General features: G+C 40.2%; 1 protein-coding gene across 1 annotated transcript in view; it reads right to left on the reverse strand.

Moving 5' to 3' along the window:
- Nucleotides 1–2,736: 2,736 nt before the first annotated feature.
- Nucleotides 2,737–19,721, reverse strand: part of MTX2 (metaxin 2) — a 33,800-nt gene continuing 16,815 nt past the window's right edge. The window contains exons 4-10 of the mRNA XM_069861075.1: nt 11,095–11,167; nt 7,987–8,063; nt 7,161–7,253; nt 6,462–6,500; nt 5,933–6,058; nt 5,210–5,286; nt 2,737–3,207 (exon numbers count right to left, since the gene is read on the reverse strand). Coding sequence (XP_069717176.1) covers nt 2,997–3,207; nt 5,210–5,286; nt 5,933–6,058; nt 6,462–6,500; nt 7,161–7,253; nt 7,987–8,063; nt 11,095–11,167 — 696 coding nt within the window. The 3' untranslated portion in view covers nt 2,737–2,996. The remainder of the gene's footprint in view (nt 3,208–5,209; nt 5,287–5,932; nt 6,059–6,461; nt 6,501–7,160; nt 7,254–7,986; nt 8,064–11,094; nt 11,168–19,721) is intronic.

The raw sequence follows: 19,721 nt of genomic DNA on the forward strand, positions 1-19,721 counted from the left end.
CAGCTCCCTTGCTATAAAGGTTGGTTGTTTTTTATTTTCTTAACTGGTTTTATCGCTGGTCTTGTCTCAACTACTCATTCATTTTCTTGAACTGTGCACAGAACTTCAGAGCAATCGCACCAGTGGCCTGTGTAGGATTGTGTCTTCCCAGTGTTAAAGCCTGGCTTACAAGCTCTGGTCCTCAGTGCCCATCTCAGTCTGCTCTAACACTTAGTCACACTAGCAGTGTCATTTAAAGAAAGCACAAAGTATGTCCTTTGTCTAGGATTTTAATAGCTATTTTCAACACTGATAGCAAAGCCAAGATTTTACTTGTAATTATAAATTTAGATATTGCACCAAATGACATGCAGCCTGAACTACAAACCAGACCTGTAGCAAAGCCTCCTCAGTCAAGGAAGTAAAGAATGCCTTTTTCCATTTAAATTTTGGTTTAATAATCAAGTTATCAAAGTCACACACAAGGAACGAGGAGTGGTTAAACTCTCAGAAACTATTCATTTTGGCTTCCAGAGCTCAGTTGCTGCTTGTCCTCTCACTTCAGTATTGAAAACTCCATGTAATTTGCCTGTCTCTGTATCCTTAAGCGTAGTCTGAGTGGCTCAGGTGGATTTTCACAAACTTTTGTTTGCAACAGATCAGTATCTTTTGCCGAACCACTTCCACAGCATTTGAGTATCCTTTGTAGATGAGACATTCAAAGTGAGTTAATGCATATGGCTACCTCAGTGGGTTTTTACAGTCCTCTGAAGTTATAAAGCTGGCTTTATCTTACCACACAAAATCTGCAATAACTGTGTTGTACCACCACCAGTGCTTGCTCTGCCTCACAGAAACCTTGCCAAAACAGAAGAAAACATGGTTTAATTAAATGCTGTTTCAAAGCAATTACTAAAATTTGGTTACAAGTTGGCTAACAGCCACTCCCACCTTGAAAGAGGGGGAATACATGCCCACTTGCACTTTTTCAGACTGCATATAAGCTAATGCCTGTGAATAGGTGGGTTCGGAAATCCACTCAGTAAATTACTCGTGTAGTTCAGTCTGCTGGTAGCAGAACTGCCAAAACCACAAAAGCTGGGTTGGAATCTTTACTCATGAATGGTGCCCTGTAAATAGCAGGGAGTAAAAGGCAAGGTTAATTGCTCTGGATTAAGATACTTCCGTTTTCACACAGGATTTCCCCATCACCAAGGCATTGCTCACTTTAGAGACTATTAGAGAGTGGTTTTCTCTCAAAGTAGTGTGTATTACAATATTCTCTCCAAACTAAGAAAAAACCCACAACAAATTCTTTCCTAGGTTTTTCCATGAGCTGCACTAATGCAGAAAAGGAGGTTTGAAAGAAAGATCTGGGCTCTCAACTACCAACTGCTTTGATAGTGGAAATTGTCACTAAGCAGCCAAGAGTTGGTGGGGTTTAGTTTGAAAAGGTATTGAACATGCACATGTGAAATTTTAAGATTGAAATGCTGAACAAGGGCAATTTTCCCTTCCTGGCAACAGTGATTTGATAAAAGGCCCCCCCCCTTACACATTGCTACTTACATCAGCTTGACTCCAGTAGGCCTCCTGTATCAAAAAGGAGGCAGTCAGAATCCAGATCAATTTTCCAGTCGAGCTGACAAGAGTGGTCCCCACAGTATGGATGAGTAAGCAGTAGTGGCTCATGAGCCATGGAATTGAGGAAGACCCGGCCAGCCCAAGGGACACAGCCGCTTTCTGCCCAGTTTTTAAGAGAGAAAGAAATGACAGCCAAAAATCTCACAACCACTGCATAACCAGTTCAAGCCGTTAAGTATTTTGACGCTGAGGAGTGCAGTCAAAGAACATATTTCAAAATAAGAAAACACAATGGTTCCAACCAGCTGAACAGCCAGAGCTGGTTCCCAGTTGTGCCCAGGACTTCCCAAGTGCACAAAGACTGTTCTGGCCAGCAGCACATTCCTGGGGTTGCTGGCGCTTTTGGAAAAGCATCAAGGATAACTGACAAAGCAGAACTGACACCAGGTGCCATTTAGTGCACTCAAGGCAATACTAGTCAGATCAAGTCCTTCCCTACACACAGGAACTCTCCCCTTGACAAGTTCCATATTGCCAGGATTTTTGGAGCACCACAATGGTATTTCTTTGTTTACTGCTGTATCATTGCGTCTACCTGTACCACAGGATATCACAGAGGCAGAGGAGCCAAGGCTTGCCAGCCACAGGCTCAGGCCAAGTCCTTTTGCTATGAGAACCACCCTATCAAGTACCTCAAAGTTCAGAAGCAACGTTAACATAGTGAAGTGGAAACTGAGACAGACGCTTACCTCGCAAATTCATTTCTTAAACAAAGAGCAAAACAAGCTGAGGATTAGAACTGGGAAATCATAGGAAGAAAACAAAAAGTAAATCCAAAAACCAAGGTGAACAAGAAATAAAAGCAGAGGTAAGAAACACATAAGAAGAAGTAATGACAGCCAGGAGCTACTTTGACACCAAATAAGAACTGACTGAATAAAATCACATCACTTGTGTGCTGCAGAGCTCCAAGACATTTTCATCACCCAGTTCCTGAATGAATTTTGGCTGAGGCAGGCAAACTTAAGATCTCTAATGTGCCCTTTCATTCCCAGCTTAATAATTCTAACTAGTTTACCATACAACTGTCTTCCAGGTGTCCTGCGAACAGGTTCCCAGACACTAATTACAGAGACATAAAACTTAGTAAGAAAGGCATTTAGAAAGAGCACAGAAACTTTGGAAGTATTTTATTTTTTTTAATACAGACACAATATCTTTCCAAGGTCACTTCAAAATAAGTGGCATACAGGCTATTAAAGTGGAAGTGCCCGTGCAGACATTTTAGGTTAAATGTGCACAGTATATTCTACAACACAAAAACTGCATTTAGAGTGTTTTCTTGCTCCAGAATTATTTGGCAGCTTCAAAAAAGCTAACACAGCAAAACCCCAAACAGAAATGCAACCCACCCCAACCGGCACACAGCGCGCTTATCTCAGTAAGGACCTCTTAGCAGATCGGGCCACAACAGTTGCAGAGCTGTCTTTATCGTGACCCCCAAAGTACTGCTGCTCTATGCGCCGACAAAAGGCTGTGAGGTTACTGTAGTTTTTCACTTTTTCGGAGAGTTCATCAGTGATTAGTTGAGTAGTAAGGATTGTGAACAGATGTCCAAATACCAGAGCATCCAATTCCGTTGGTCTGTAAAAACAAACAGAAAAAAGAACAGGGATTTTGGAAGGCAAGTCCTGAGCAAGAAGAACCCTGCTGTTCTGAATAGATTCTGTGGCTGTCTAGAAGTTAGGAATTGGGAAGAAATGAGGCAACACTCAGCTTGCTAAATGCATGAAAACTGTGTGTATGCAGTACATAAGCAAACTTCTTGTATGGCACCTTTTGTTGCTTTTGGCAGCTTGGAAATGTGGAAATAGTACTTGTTAGGAGGGGCACAGTTACTGATCCCATATCAAACCCTGCTCCACTTTTTAGCTCTGTTACGAGGCCAAATGCTTATCGAGTCTTTTCGGTTTTTCTCTTTTTCCTCTGCAGACGTACATGTTAAAACAAAAACAGTTCTTATCTCACAGAGGAAAAAAAAAAAAAAAAAAGAGGAGGAAAAAAATCATAAACTCCCTGTTCTCTTTTTGTGCTTTTCAATAGTTGAGAATTATTCAAACAATAAGAAAAGGAGCTCCAGAGTGACAGCAGCTAGAAACATCTCTTTGGAAAGGGGACTAGAAAGAAGAAAACAGGTATTTTGGGAAACAGTGGTCTATTGAATGTTTTCAGTCCTACCTTATTTTAGGTACAGCCCTGCTGAACTGTCATACTGGACCTTTGTATATGAGCAGCCCATATCACAAATCATTTTTTTTTCAAATATATTCATAACTTGAGAGTCTATCTTCACTAGCGTCCAAGGTAAACAGCACAAGGCTTTTCTAACTGATAATTATTTTGCCTTTGTATTTGAGGATCCCAGTGGATATGTGGATCCTTGTGTAACAAACAAATCTGTCAGCAACAGGCTGCTCTACTTCCTACAGACTTCCAGAAGCCACAGACTGAAAAATGCTGGACTAAAATCACATACTTTCTTAGTAATATTTCAGATAGCTAAAAAGCTTAAAGGTAGAAACTGTACCAAGAAAGCCTGGTTAACAAATAACAAAAAAACAAAATCCCCAAGCTTCAATTCTTGACAAATACAGTAAGAAAATTTTGGAGATACCATGTTTAGGAATGATTTGAGAAGATGCAATTCAAGCTTGCCTTCTGTTACGCATATTTCTGTATCCACCCAAATGACACTACCCACCCAGTGTCCACTTGGAAAAGATTAAGGGGCAAAGACATATGCAGAAAACTAACAAAGACCTTCTGCTGCCTTTTGGAGACATCTCCCTGTACAAATGCAGTTAACTGAAGTCCAGACCTGAGCATTTCTAGTGTAGTCTATGCACAGGAGACAAGAGGGAGCTAACATGATTTCGTCTAACTACATACATTTCAAAAATATTGAATTACTAGAAAAGGGAAAAGAAAAAAAAAAAAAGAAAAAACCCACATTTTGCAATTGGAAGAAAAGGGGGAAAGCAGAGGATTTCCCATGAAAGCCAGGTTTCAGTTTGTCTCCCCAGGGAATATGAATCTTAGTTTTCACTTGGCAACCGATCCTTTGTTGATACAAGGTTGGCTTCTCCCCCAGTCCTTACAACTTGCAGGCCTCCTCACACTGATTGAGCTCATTCAGAGCTGACCCTGGTGTTAAGAAGGGCAGCTAAAGCTATCCTGCTCCAGAGGGTGTGATGTACATTCACTCCCCTGTATCCAGCAGAGAATGTTACCCATGAAATGCAAGTAAAACTTTAAATATATCATTTTTAATAAGAAACTAACTGTATACTGGAATACAGTTGTAGCCTACACAAGTTGTGGTAGACTCTGTAGAGACGAGCAGTAGTAAAACTAAATCATACACAGGAAAAAGAAAAACACCAAAAATTACAGAAATTTTCCTTTTAAAACCTTTAATTATTTTTTTTCTGAAATGTCATGTTTACAATTCCAGTGACACATTTGTATTCCCTCAACTAATCATGTAGCATTAAAATAAAACAGTTTTCCATATACACGTGCATGTGTGGATGGATATCTACATCTCGCATTCCTGGGTGTAATATTTCAATAGAGAGTAACTTACTGCTTATTGAAGAAATATGGTTGTGTTCCTAATCTCTGGGAGAGAGCCTGACAACACTGATCTACGTCTTCAAGCACCTATCAAAACACAATAGATAAGAGATTCGTATTGTCAAGAAATACCAACACTGCAAAAAATAACCTTCTTGCTGTATTTGCACTGACAGTGGGAACAAGGAACATACCACAGTAACATATCAAAAGCTGGTAAAGTCAGTCAAACCTACGCAGCAGCCAGGTAGCTCAGTGTTACTTAATCTATCATTTGATGTAAAGCAATTCTGATTAAGTGCTTCTCATAACATTTATAATTTAGCTTAATTAAAGGTACTAACTTACACATCAAACTACTTCACTTTTTGGTTTTTAAGACCTCTGACAAGGGAAGCTACAATCCTGCAAAGCCGGCCTAGGAACACCACACAGGAAGGGGGCTTGTAACTTACAACCTATTTTCAGGACTACAGCCTAAGCTATCATCAGAGATGAACGCTCATGGTAAAAAGCCACACTCATCCTTCCTCCCACCCGATTGGGTCGCACATAATTGAAGATTTATTGCTGCTGAAGTCAAACACCCAACTCCAGATAATGTTTTAAGTATAGAATATAATTTTTTACTACATCTGTTTCAAGAAAGTGTAACTCTCCAAAACCCTTAAATCAAAGAAAGAAAATAAAAATAAAACAAGGTAAAGAAATAAACTTCACTTTTGGCACTGACCTGGTCAAGTGTCTTGCCAGCCCATCCAATGGCTTTCATCTTTCGCCTTACCTCCCATTGCTTCTGATAGGACAAAATGCGGTTAAGAGGCCACGGGTAAGGGGAGCCATACCTCGGGTGAGTAATCTTTGTTTGGAAACAGAAAGGTACTGCATTATAACATCAGAAAATACAGACACGTCTACGCACAAAATATTCACATATTTCTATCAGAAAGGGAGCTGTAAAAGAGAAAGCAATCTGTGCGATACACTGTAATTACATGCACAGAATTTATAGTTTGCAGCAGAGCCATTTAAAACTATTACTTCAGGAACGTGTACAAAACCTGTATCTACTTTGCAGTCAGCTACCTCCAGTAAAGACACAACTTTCCTAAAACGTATATGCAAGCAAAATTAAAGTGAAAAGACTGTATCATTAATGGTAGAAACCTCAATGTTTCATTTATGAGTAGCGACTTGCAATTGTGAGCAAAAGTATTTTCTCATTAAATTTTAATTAAGATAAATGCTGCAGAACCACTCACCTCCTCTACTGTAGCATCATCGCACCACTGAAGATAGAGCTAGGAACAGAAAGAACAATTGCTAAAACTTGTAATAAAGAAGAATACAGAGACAATCATTTCTCACTAGCAGGATTTTCTTTTCTATATTAGATTAAATTTCTATTTCATTCCTGCTCTTAGACCTCTGAATGTAGATAAGAAATTGAAACAGGAAGGCAAAAGCCCAGTTGCTAGTCCTTACTTTGGCAGCACTAGGACCAAGCTGCTACTGAAGGCCCCTTCCTGTTGCCCACACCTGCAGCTTGCCAGCACTTCCAACACTGCTCCTACATTGGGATTGTGTCATGTTATCTGGCCACAGACACGAACCAAAGGGGATCCCAACTAGGCACATGAGCATGCACAGTGGAAGGTGACAGCGGGATAGGGTAGCATCTCAGAGGCACCAGCATTTTCTGTCGGCAGAAATCAGTTACTTTTACAGCTACATGACACACTGCAGGTAGGTTTGGGGAATCCCACCTGTAGCATGTGTCTACAGGAACATTTCAGCAAGCAATTCATAGGAACAGGGAATTAATTCCTGCCTCCTTCCACCTCAAAAGTCAATTACCTAATCTAAGAACAAGCAGTACTTCTAATAAAGGGAAAAATTGTAAATTTTTCTTGCCTATAGCCACATTTGTAAGTGTGTGGAGTTACTACGGTTGGCTATACCTCTGCTGTCAAGAGCATATTATTGACTAATTCCATGTAGGCTTTCATCTCAGCTTTCTGGACTTCATCCAACCCATCACTGAGAGAATGGCCCTAATGGGGAAAAGAGAAGAAAAAGACAAGACGCACACATGTAAGAAAAGATATTAGAATATTCAGCAATGCCTGACCCAAGGACCTCTGAAATCAATGAGCCTTGGCTCAGATCCCTGTCTCTTACATAGTTCAATAACAAATTACATATGCAATTTTTACGCAGAGTGTCCTTTAGAATTAAAAAAGAAATAATCATTCTGTAATACAGCTAATCCACAAGAAGCATAGTCTATTATAAGTTACTGGTGAACACAGTGTGAGCACACAGCCTCCTGGCTACTGTTACCTGTGGCAAGAAGTAACATAAATTTACATCTGTGACACAGCTTTATCAGCTGCTCAGTGAAAAGACAGTGTTATTAGAAATATGGGAAGGAAGGAAAGCAAAAGCTTTAATAGTACCTGACAGTTCAGGACTTAAACCAGTCAGTTCTGGGTTTAAGAGCTCTAAGACCCAGAGACAGGGCACGCAGAAAAAGTCTCAAACTGGTGCTGGCATGCAGCTATTCCACACAGAATTTACTTCCAGAATTTCAGTAAATGTCAAAGAAAAACACTTCCACCTCAATAAATTCCTGTTCCAGGAATTCTTTCTTTTAAAACAGCACCAGATTTCTACACTATTTTAACAAATAAAGTAACATTCCAGAAGAGCACACCAAATCAGAACAATGCTATGTGGGATTAACATGGTATTCAGGAACTGATGAAAACAACATACTCTTATTACCTTGGCTTTTACAAACTGGACTATGGGCCCAAGTTCAGACACTACTTGATTTCCCACGTGAATAAAGGGTACTTTGCCTGTAACATGAGAAATATATTTTAGTGAGAGGTTTTTATACATGTAAAACATAACTTCCAATTTTCAAAGCAATTAAATATTGCAGGTACACCTGAACATCAGTGGCTGTTTTCAAATGAACACAGGTAATGCTCTAGCATACATAGCTCACCCTCCGAATGCTTGTACTAACAAACATCTTGCTCCTCCTCAACCTCTTCTACATGCAGTAGTTGCAATAGCGTATTTCAAAGTTACTGAGTGAGATCAATCAGCTTGTATTTTAATAATGGATTTTTCCTTTGCTGGAGAGACTTAATTCAATGTTTCTCTGAAGTATAGCTGGGATGTCCCAGGAAAGCAGACAGAGCCCTTGGCGAGTTTTATGACACAATGCATTCCCACCCTCCCTTCTGGCCCACTGGCAGGGAAAAGGCTGCTGAAAGGATGATGGGAGATGTGGCACTGTGCCCAGAAAAGCAAGCTGGGGAAGTGCAAAAGCACACTCAGCAAGGCATGGTCTTGACTCTCCCTCCTCCAGTCCTTCAGATTTCCAACAACTGGGCCAGCCAGCTCCCGTTGGCTGCCCTGTCTTCACCCTCTAATTGCAAACTGACATTTTTAAGCCCCCATGGTCTTGAGGCCAGGAACAAGTTCTTGGTATGAGACACACAGCTTCACAATTTTGGGGACTTAGAGGGAGGAAAGAGCTTAATTATCATGGAAGCAAAAAGGGGTCAAAGCTTAAGATCAGCAAGGCTCAACAATCAGTCCATGAAGCTGAGCCCTTCTGGTCCAGCATGGAGCGGGACTGAAAACAGCCAGTCCTCAAAAGGAGACTGGGAAATGACTGTGTGGAACTTGTCTCCTGAGTTGGGCACTGGGCTCCCAAGTCTGTACATACCACCTTCTCTGCTTGGTGAATTTTCTTACGTGCAGAACTGAGCCAAAGTTTTTACAGCAGGCAGATACACAAGAGGAAGCCCTGTCACACACAGCAAGCCACAAAGAACTGCAGAAGTTGCCTTACAGCCCTTTTCCCCAGCTTTCAACATGTGAAGCTGAGGGCTCCTGCTCCAACTCTCCCTAACTACCTTGGTCAATTCTGAAAATCTTCATCGAGATGTAACTGACAAACATCAACCTTAAAATTAAGACTAATATTTTAGGATTAATTACATGATTGAAGCCATTCATAACATGGAGATAAATGCTGGATGTTTTGTACCACTAAGAACACCCACAAAGGCAACAAATGAGCCTGCCCAGTGGGGCACAACACACTCTTCCATTCCCACCTCTCACCGTGGGCAAACTGTGCTCTCAATAGACAGCCCAAAGATCAGCACCTTCCTGCCTCCAAATATCATATTAGCGATATATTCACTCTTTTTGGTGAAACACAGAAACCCTACTGTTCAGCCTAGCTCAAACGCTTCCTTCTAACAGAGAATTCAGTCATGGTTTTTATCATTCACTTCTCACTGGCTTGATCAGCCTAAGGGTAATAAATGAAGTGTATCACACCAACAAAGGCTTCATCTGCATCCACACACCACCCGTTGTAGAAAGAAACACAGACATCTCTGAGCTGCAGAATTCAGCAGTTTCAGTCAAACTGTATCTCACACACCAAGACAATCCTCTGGTATTCCCTTTTGACTCCTTCAGAATGGGTTTCATCACTATGACTATGAGATAAGAAAAATAACCATCCCCCAAAACAATGAGATGCAGATCTCTGATGGCTGCTGCTGTGAGACAGGAGAAGGTGGAGAGGGAGAAGAGAGTAAATGAAAACCTCTCAATTATCATTAAACAATCAAAATATTATAAAGGAATGAAATTGGAAAAGTAAGTAAGAATAACAGGGATTCCATGAGTAAAGGCAAAAAGAACACATGTATTTCTGCCTACATTTAAAATTGAAGCAGTACCATTTTCCCTCTCATGCTCCTTGTTTCCAGCAGAAGGAAAGAAGGAAGGGTTCAGATTCACATTACAACATCAGATGCCAGCAAGTGTGGACATGGTGTGCAGGTGGCAGAGGAGGGAGAGTCTGCAACTGTCACCAGTGTGTGTGCAAGATATTCCTCTGTGCATGGATTCAACATTTCAAAGCTGCCTTTATTTACTGACAAATAACTTATATACCACCATATTTTGCTGTATTTTCTCTGCTGCCCAGCAACAGTTTTATTTATTTTGTTTTGTTTTAAATAGCCTAATTCCAGCTGCTTTGACTGAAATATCAGTAGTAGCAGCAGAATTCATACAGTTAGTAAACATATACTGACAGGCACTTCCATGTGGCAGGCATCAGCCAAAGCTAAGTAGTTAGTAAATAAGTATCTTCTCACACAACAAATATCTGAAGAGTTTAAGGAATATTGGACTTTTGCCCCTGCATCCAGCAATTCTCTCTGATCTTTAGGCACCCTTCTGGAGCCAACCTCTGGGGGTTTTTAGATAACCAGTCACCTCCAGTACAAGGTAGACTCTGTACCCTTCTCATACTAAATTTATTGTTGGTGGGTTTGCACTTTTTTCCAGACAGTCTAATGGATCAGAGGAAGATTTAAAATCACTTGTGAGTGACAACGTACCCTTCAACCTTCTCCTGTATCAACATCCTGGCAATCATCTTCCAGTGTAACAAAACATACTCCTCCAGTGTTGTTCCACCACAGCAATGGGAAAATATGACAGCAGTCACTGTAATGCTCCCTGGATGCAGGATAAAACCACTTTGGGAAATGTAAGTCTGTCTGCTTCAGAACAACTCTGGCATTTTAGAGAAGGTTTCCACCAGGCATTTGAAGTGTTTGAATGCTACAGAGAGGTACTGCAGTCACAGGCACAAACTGTGCCAACGTTACTTTGCATTTGGCTGTTTTCATTGTTTACAGAAGAGAAACTGCACTGGAGAGGAAGGGGAAGGCAACCCACACACAGCAGCACTGACCGACTGTTATCAGCCAGACAAGGCACAGTTGCCATGGTACCAAAATGGAAGCATAACGTAGTAATCTAAATGAAGGCCACACTTACCAGATGGGGACATGTACTCAGCATTTGCCCTGCAAACCACTCGGATTGGCAGATTGCACATTTGCAAAAAGGCCTGGAAACAAAGAGTTGCATTTAAAAATCATTAATATACCAGTGATAAATAAGCACGTTCTTCTCAATACATCTGACTATGTTTTAGCTAGCTTCCAGCACACGCCTGTAAAGTATTGCTCCTTGCATACTGCCTTTAGGAAGAAAGAAGAGTAGGTTAAAGAAAAACAAGGTTTTCTAACTTCCTTCGGCAACTGTTTATCATCCAGTCATTGACTGGAATTCTTCTAATGAAAGTTCATCTACTTTCACTGTTTTTCTTCAAGATGAGCAAAGAAGCAGCATCTGACAGACACCATTAGTGCTGCTCAAAATTGAGTGACATTTTGGCCTTCCAAAAATTAAGTACTTACTTGCCCTGGCTAAAGCTGAGTGACCAAGTTCACGTTGTGCAACACATCAAACACATACAGCGCCTTCCTACCTTATATTTGGAATACCTACCTTATATTTGGCCACTTACAATTTTGCTTTGATACTGTCCCAGTATCAATTCCAGATTCCAAAACTGTACCTATTTTTCCTCAGGGTTTTGGGGTGAAAAAAGACGGCACCAAGGCCGCTACCACCATGAAGAAAAATGCGGCTGTAACATGGCATTTCCTACAATAGCTTCCTCCTTCAGATCACAGGATCTGGCAGTAAACTGCACTCTCAAAGCTCCAGATGCTCAGACCCTAACCAGAGATATCAAAGTAACCTAAACTTTAACCTTTAGATTGCTCACTTCTGCACTAAATGAGACGATAAGGCACGAACAAACACTGGCATCAGCCCTGTTCTTAACTTAGTGGCTTATGTAGTATCTCTCAGGTAAACAAAAATAACTCAAACAGCCTTTCCTCTCTCCTGCACTCTTCAAGTCCTTTAATCCCTAACACAATCCAGGGGAAAAAAGTCGAAAGCTCTGGCTCTGCTCCCACCAAATCCAAGAACTGTAAAATCCATTAGGACTTTTTAATTTTGTAACGGTCACATACCATTCCCACTGCAAGTTCAGAAGAAAATAAGTCTTAACTGCACTGGAGTCAGGGCAACACACAAATAACTGAATAGCTGGTAAATGCAGAGACACATTTAAGCAAAAGGAGCTGAATCAGAGAAGTATTTTCACTTTTTCATATCAACGTGTCAAAAATGAGACACGGTGGCAAAGAACACTTAGGTTATACGAGTTGCTTCAGGAAATTATCGCCTACTGTACTTCATACCATACCTTGACTGCTACATAGTAAAAAGTTTCTATCAAGAACACAGGCTGTGACAGTCCTCACCACAGGCTAAACTAGTTTTTAATGTAAAGAACTGAGACAAGTTTCCATCAAAAACCTGAATCTGACCTTTCCCTTTCTCCTTCCTCTCAATAAACATCCCCAGACCAAGGAATATCAACCTTTATTACATTTGGCAGGGAAGTTCTGCTGCAGTTTCTGGCCTAGTGCAAAGGAGATTAAGAATACGTTCCCACTTTGACATCTCAGAAATGCAAACACACTGGGTCCATGCGTCTGTTTTGCACTTCATAAAGAAAAGAAGAGTGAGGAGGTTGAACCAGAACTGAGCCCTGATGTGGGAACAAATATTAACTAAATAAAAATAGTCACTACCCTGCATAATAAGGCACAGGTACCAGTAATCTTAGAAATAAGCCAGTCTACCCAGGGAGGTTAATTTTTTATTTTTCATTTTTAATTTTAAGAAAAGACCCTCAAGTTATCTCTAGTTCTGATGAGCATTTCACAGACAGAAGGCCAGGACTGAGCTTGAGAAACCAAGATTAAAATTGGGCAAATCCGTTTAGTTCTGCATTCACGCCAGCAGTGCTCCTGCAAGGCTCAGAACCACTGACCAGCAGAGCTGACTATCTAGCAGCCTTACAAGGCCTGTTCCAGCAACCTCTTCAGCATCCACCAGTCAACACCGATTCCACTTCAGTCCTTGTCTATATTTAAGATCAGCTTTAAGATGAGTGGGGAAATAGTAGCAAAGCACAAAAAAAGAGCAAACAGAACAGTGAAAAAGTTGAAGAACAAATCATTTAATGCCATAAAATAAACATTAAAATTATTTTTAAAAAACTAAAACCCACTATTACGTCTTTAAAAAATAAAAGCCATGGGAATTTAAAGACCGATACCTAATGCTATAATTTGTATCCAAAGCACAAGCTATTCAATTTTAAGCGTTCCTTTGTTACTGTTCTGCAGGAAAATGAAGGAAAGCTCCACAATATGAGAGGTTTAATCCCTGTTGGATCTATGCTGCTGAATTAATTGTAACTTGAGGAAGTGGGCAGTATCCATTTCTTGATTCAGGTTAAATGAATGGTCCACTGCATAGCCTTCAAGTTGACCATAAAACACTTGTCAGCTGAGAAGAGGAGACAATACTATCCCAAACAGTGAGAGCTCAGCCCTTGCATTGCTATGAGAGTACTCACATTCTTTCGCTGACGTAACTGACAGGCTAGCATTATCAACACAGGTGGGTTTGAGTTTTTGAGCACAGTGAATATATTTCATACTTACGGAAATTACGGTTACTTTTAGAAAAAGAGACAAACAAAGATCGTGACCAATGCATTTTTACAAATATCCACTGCCAGAAAAACTGTATTTTTTTTTCATGCATTCAACTAGATAGACTAGATTTTAGACAGGAACTGATGTTAGACAGTAAGTGGCATCAACTATTATCAAAATAGTTGAAGCTGACACAGATTAAAGAAATCCTACAGACAGACTACGGGACAAAACAGCAATTCCTGTGAGTCTTTATCTCATATAACGCTTTATCCCAGTGATCAAGGAAGGATTTGTTCCCTTTTTGACCACTTGTGTAGAATGCCAAGAATCAGCACATTTGGTGTGCAGATGGTATCAGCCCACCATGGCTTCCAACTCTGATAAAAGATGCAGTGGAACACTGATTATCCCAGCTCAGAGCATCTTGTTTCCCTCTTGGTACCTCACATATTTGAGCAGCTAAGTAAACCCTTGCTTTTCTTGTGAGAGAAATCATCATCAAATGGGAGAAAGCTCAGCTCCTCTGAGTGCTTTTGGAGCAAAGGGCAAGAGACTAAAAGCTGAAACCACCCTGGTGCAGTTCTGCTGAGATTTATGAAGATATCAACACCCCTTCAAAGACACAGCATTGAAAGCTGAGCAATCAGAAAGATCAAGGGCCTAGGCTTATTCCAGTATATCAGAGATTATTGTTAACATCATAAATCTGGCTGATCAACTTTAAAAGGGGACAGAAAGGAGCCAACTGAATGCCAAGCAACACAAGCTAGTTAAGTTAATCAAGCCCTTGTGAAAATCCATCCGAAAATGGTAAGCAAGACAGTAACAGAGAAACTAGAAACAAGACACTTGAGTGAGCACAGCCTGTCATACCTTGCAAAGATGCTTGTAATTCCAAAGGACAGCATTAAATTTCCCACTTTCTTCTCCTCTGGGAAAAAACATGTACTAGCACAGAATGAATAGGGTGACTACTTTAGGCCATGACCTGCATCCCCTCCAGCACCTAGGATTCTCACACAATAACACCAAAGCAGTTGCTGAATAGGACAAAAAAAAAATAGCTCTCACTCTCTTCACCTGAAGTTTTCCAGTCCAAATTAATTCTAAAGATGTTCACTGAAAATGTTTACTCCTACTTTGAAAAGAACTCTTCCAAACACACTCTAAGCAGGGAAAGGAAAAATAGATTCCTACTGGAAAGGACAAACTTTTTTTTTTTATGCTTAACACCTATCCGAAGTTAACCATTTGGATCAATTCATAACGAGGAGGGATTAACACTCTTATATCCCCTTGCCTGTGTTACAGAAGATCAAGAGATGACTGCCCAGTAGACTACACAAATAAAGGAAACATTCAAGCATAAATATGCAGAACTCACTACAACTTAAGGACATCAAACCAAAATACTGAAGCTTTTAAAAACAATAAGTAATTTCATGGCTCACACTAGATAATGCAGCATAAAACAAGGGTAATGAAATGTCAGACTGGGAAGAACTGAGTTTATTCCCCTGGCATCAGCCGGAATGCCTCCTTTATCCGTATATACCACTGATTATTTCCATTTCTGTAATTTTTAAAAGCAGGGCTACAAGCTCTCGTGCAGCATCGGCATTGGTCAATGACTGAAGGAGACGCCTGGAAAACTACCCAGTTCAATAACTTAAGATCAATATAATGTGTGCTAGGAACACTTTCTCTAACTTACTTCTGGAACAAAGTGTGTCCTTTCTTTGGGCGAGGTTAATCTGGGAAACAGATAAAGGCATTAAAAAATAAAGATTCGGCTTAATAGGGTCTGTCAGCTTCTCTCCCACACATGCTCTCTCCCTCTCTTCCCTGCAGGCTCTGTTTTCCCCTCTCATGTTCTTCCAGCCTTTCTACCTGTAGCATCACTTACTCTTCTGTCACCTGGGAAGGGAGAAACGTGAACAATGTATTTTTAACAAAGTCACCTCTCTTCTCCCAGACTGAAAGCACTGAACCTACAAAGTTGCTACTGCCTCTGAACACCCTGTTTTTAGCCCTCCTTACTGTAGACAGGGAAGTGGAGAATTCCTGGAAGTCCATGAGGAGAAACAGAGGGGGAAAAAAAGGTGCTACCAGATAAATTATGTCTGTCCTTCCCTCTCCTCCCAACATTTGCTGTTATAGACCAGAGAATAAAGAGTGTGGGAGTGAGTACAATGAATTTAAGAAAACGTCTGGAGAAGCTTCTTGGTGCTTGTGCTGCCCTACTGCACACTGATCCACACAGGACCATGGCCTGCACTGCATTGCCTTCTCCTCCCAGAGAGCAGTACAAGCCACACTGTTTTTAAAGCCAGCACAGAACAAGCCAGTTCATATTTTTGCTGCTAAAGAACGTAACAGCAGCTATGTGAAAAGGGCTGATAGGAAGCTTTGAGGTGACACTTGTTACAAAATTAATCAACAATCTTATGCCTATCATTCATTTCAATCATGGCAGGTGACGCCTCCTGACAGAATTACGGAGTACATTTACAACAGCAACATTGCTTAAAGGACAAATCAACTTAAGGCTTGTTTTGTTTTCCTATAGCCTGCCCAATTTCAAATTCAAAATGTAGGTAGTACCCTGGAATTCAATTATCTAAAAAAATAGTCAGAGCAATCACCTTTGTGCTGCTTTAGCACAGTTCAAAAGCTTAGAGCCCAAAAACCACAGCTAGGCACGGGGCAACTCACCCCATCCTTCCCTCTCTCCTCTTCTCACATATCTGACATGCCCATCTCTGCTGCCGCTGCTGCCCTCAAAACAATGCAAGAAAGCGATGCCATTGTATCTTCCTATGATGACAAGGATGGAAAATGACTGTGCATGAAATACAATGGGAAGCAATAAGAGAAGGGCGGGGGAGATTTGTATTTATTTCTACAGTTAATTGTTTTAGGAGCCTATTTCACTTTTTCTTTCCCATCCTCTATACCCTCCCCAGCTAAGGAAGGGCTGTTTGGATGCCGTTAGTTAGAAACATAACAGACAACAGGCAGCAAGCAAAATACCCTGTCAGAAAGCTCCATCACAAGGCCCTTCTCCAGTCCCCTCTCAGAATAATACATATAAGCAAACACATATACTCATTAAAAATGAGTTACAGCTTGATGTAAATCATATCCAGATTGCAGTTTCTGAGATCAGAGTCAAGAATGAAATTACTTATGCCAAGATTCAAATAGTTCACAACTCACATTCCCACGTGAGGAAGATGGCACACTCTAGGCTTCATTTGAAGAAGATGTATTCATGATTAGTTTTTAATAAAGAGCGAGCCATTCGAAGCCATCTCTTATTCAGCAGCACTTCTAAAAACACTCATACAATATTTTTGCAAAGAAAGAGGGAAAGGCGTTTTCTATTTTCATTTTTCCATAATTTCATGAGCATACAAAGGACAATGTGATGACAACTAAAGAGTTATTCTCTACTTTATTGCAGGAACACATTTTAAAATTAAAAACCATGAACAATTCTACAGAATAATTCAGTTTTCATATCAAACAGCTGCAGACCCTGTAACTGAAATAGCGTGTCTAAGGTTATAAATGAAAACAGTTCAGTATCATTCTTTGAATGACAGATTAAATTCCTAATCCAGTTATGGTAATGGCCACATTTGTAGTTTAACATAAATTAAGAGCTTAATTATATTTGTGACTATTTTAAACAAAATAACAAATTCCTTTGTACCTGTGAACGTAATTTATAGCAAAGCCACGTTCATTCTCCAAAACAATCTATTTTACACTGCAGCACAACACTGCTCTAATGGTATAATGTAATTCTTGTTGTAGAATGCGGAAAGAGTAGATTCACTGGTAGCACAGAGGTTTTGAAGATAAATGAAGATGCTATTCATTCAGGGGTAATTTCATCTTAGAACTATATGAAAGATGTTTCACTCACAAACAGTACCTGTATGGCTTGGGATTTAAGCATGTTTTCAGCCACAATGCAATGCTACTAGATTGATTACGTTGATACTGCATTTCTCATCATGAAGAATTCCAGGTTTTATTCTTTTAAAAAAAGCGATTGTAAGATTTTCATTTCAGTACTACGCCTTTGTTCAAGCCTCAGCAACAAGTTCAATTTTCTGCTAATGTTTTGTCTAGAGAAAAACCAAACCACAATTCATACACATGCACCAAAAAAAAAAAATCACAAATCTGTCAAGGGTAATTAATCATGTGTGATTTACACATTTATTTGATTACTTGTTGAAGTAAATAAGCAGTTGGTCTGTGTAACACAATTTTAAATTGTCCAAACATCCTTCTGTCATTCAGGACTAAGAACAGACAATACTAAATGCACTTTCCTGGAATACATTAAGACCATTTAGAAGGACATAAATTGCACAAGCAATTAATACATATCTTAACATAATGAGCTGTAGGCTCTATGACCTCAGGATAGCTATGAAAATTCCCCGAATCCTGAACGTTTCAGACAGCCTTTTAAGCAAGACTCAGACTGCCTGCATAAAGATCTCAGAAGAACCTGTAACAACAGAGGCAGTCTCAACATCCACATTCCTCCTCCCTACAAGTTGGAACAGTGCACAGAGATGCTGCTACTTGAGGCAAGAGGCCTGGCACAGTGCAGCTGTATTAACCCCCTCCCTCCTACTCAGCTACACAACTCCCACCAAGGCAGTAAACATAAAGGCTTTACCTGCATCGGGCACCGACAGAGAGACAGGGCCTGGACAGGCTCCTGTGGTAATTCAGTTTTAACCCTTTTAAAACTCCCATTGCTCCCTCCTTGAATTTGTGAAGTTGTTTTGTTATTGGAATATAGCTGTGTATTCATTTCTGGGTTTTGGTGGCTTTTTTTACAATGATAAGACTCATAAACAGGAATGCTGCATAGGGGAAGCTGTACAATAAATAAGAGAAGAATGGGTTTAACCATGAGTCATGTTACCCAGGAGACATGTGTGTTTTCATTAACTTTAGTGGGAACAGGGCTGAACATCTCAGAAGAACACAGCCTCCATTCTATGTACAACATTCTCTTTCCTGTAGCTGAATAACCATTACTGATGAGTATCTCCCCTCGTTTTTAATTCCTTCACAGTGTAAATCAAACTTCATTCAGTACAAAGATTCTGCAGCCTAAGATCAAATAGGCTTCACTTTCAACAGGGCTGTATAATACACTACTTCACGTTAACAAACAAGGAGTGCAAACACCATGACATATCAGGGAACACACTAGTTCATTTGAAGTTACGTTGCATTCTCAGCATGTATAAAGAATCTCAATCCAGCGAAAGACTAAGGAATTATTAATTTAGTCCATTGGGCAGAAGAGAACTTATCACACAACGACAACAAAAAACCACTAGCAGAACTGGCAGAGAGGCTCCACAAGATGAGAGGGATTTGGTTTTTCTGGTTAGTTTAGTTGGTTTTAACTACTGAAGACACTACCATACTTATTTAGCAATTCCCAGAAGACTCTGTTCCCCCTCTCTTATCTGACATGCAGCTATAGTCAGGAGTCCAGATTTCTTCGCACAATGAGAATTCCTAAATCCAATAATTATTAAAACAGGAAGCTGGTTGAGTCTTGCTATGTTCAATCTGCAGCCCTCACTACTCTATTAACGTTCAAACAAAATGCCTGCAACACTGTTACACCTACACCAACAGTAACTTGCTCTGCTGTCTGCTTGACCTGCTCTGTTGAGAAGAGGTACACAAAATGTCACCTGTATTGCAGGGACGCTAATTTTAAAAGTCAATTTTTATTCTGATTGATCACTTATTACAACATTAGATTTTATTCTTCATTTGATATGTAGCTATCTGCATATACGCCCTCTCAGAGCTGTCCCAGAGCCACATCACGAAGAGTTGCTGCAAAGAGATTTTGCAGCACATTTAGATCTGAAAGACCAGTTGCAGCACATTTAGAGTCATATGGTGAACCACGTTCCTTAAAGATTTGATGGTGGATGGCTCCACATGCTCTTCTGATCAGAGGGACTCAAA

The sequence above is a fragment of the Phaenicophaeus curvirostris genome, chromosome 7 (genome assembly GCF_032191515.1).
Source record: "Phaenicophaeus curvirostris isolate KB17595 chromosome 7, BPBGC_Pcur_1.0, whole genome shotgun sequence".
Taxonomy (NCBI): domain Eukaryota; kingdom Metazoa; phylum Chordata; class Aves; order Cuculiformes; family Cuculidae; genus Phaenicophaeus; species Phaenicophaeus curvirostris.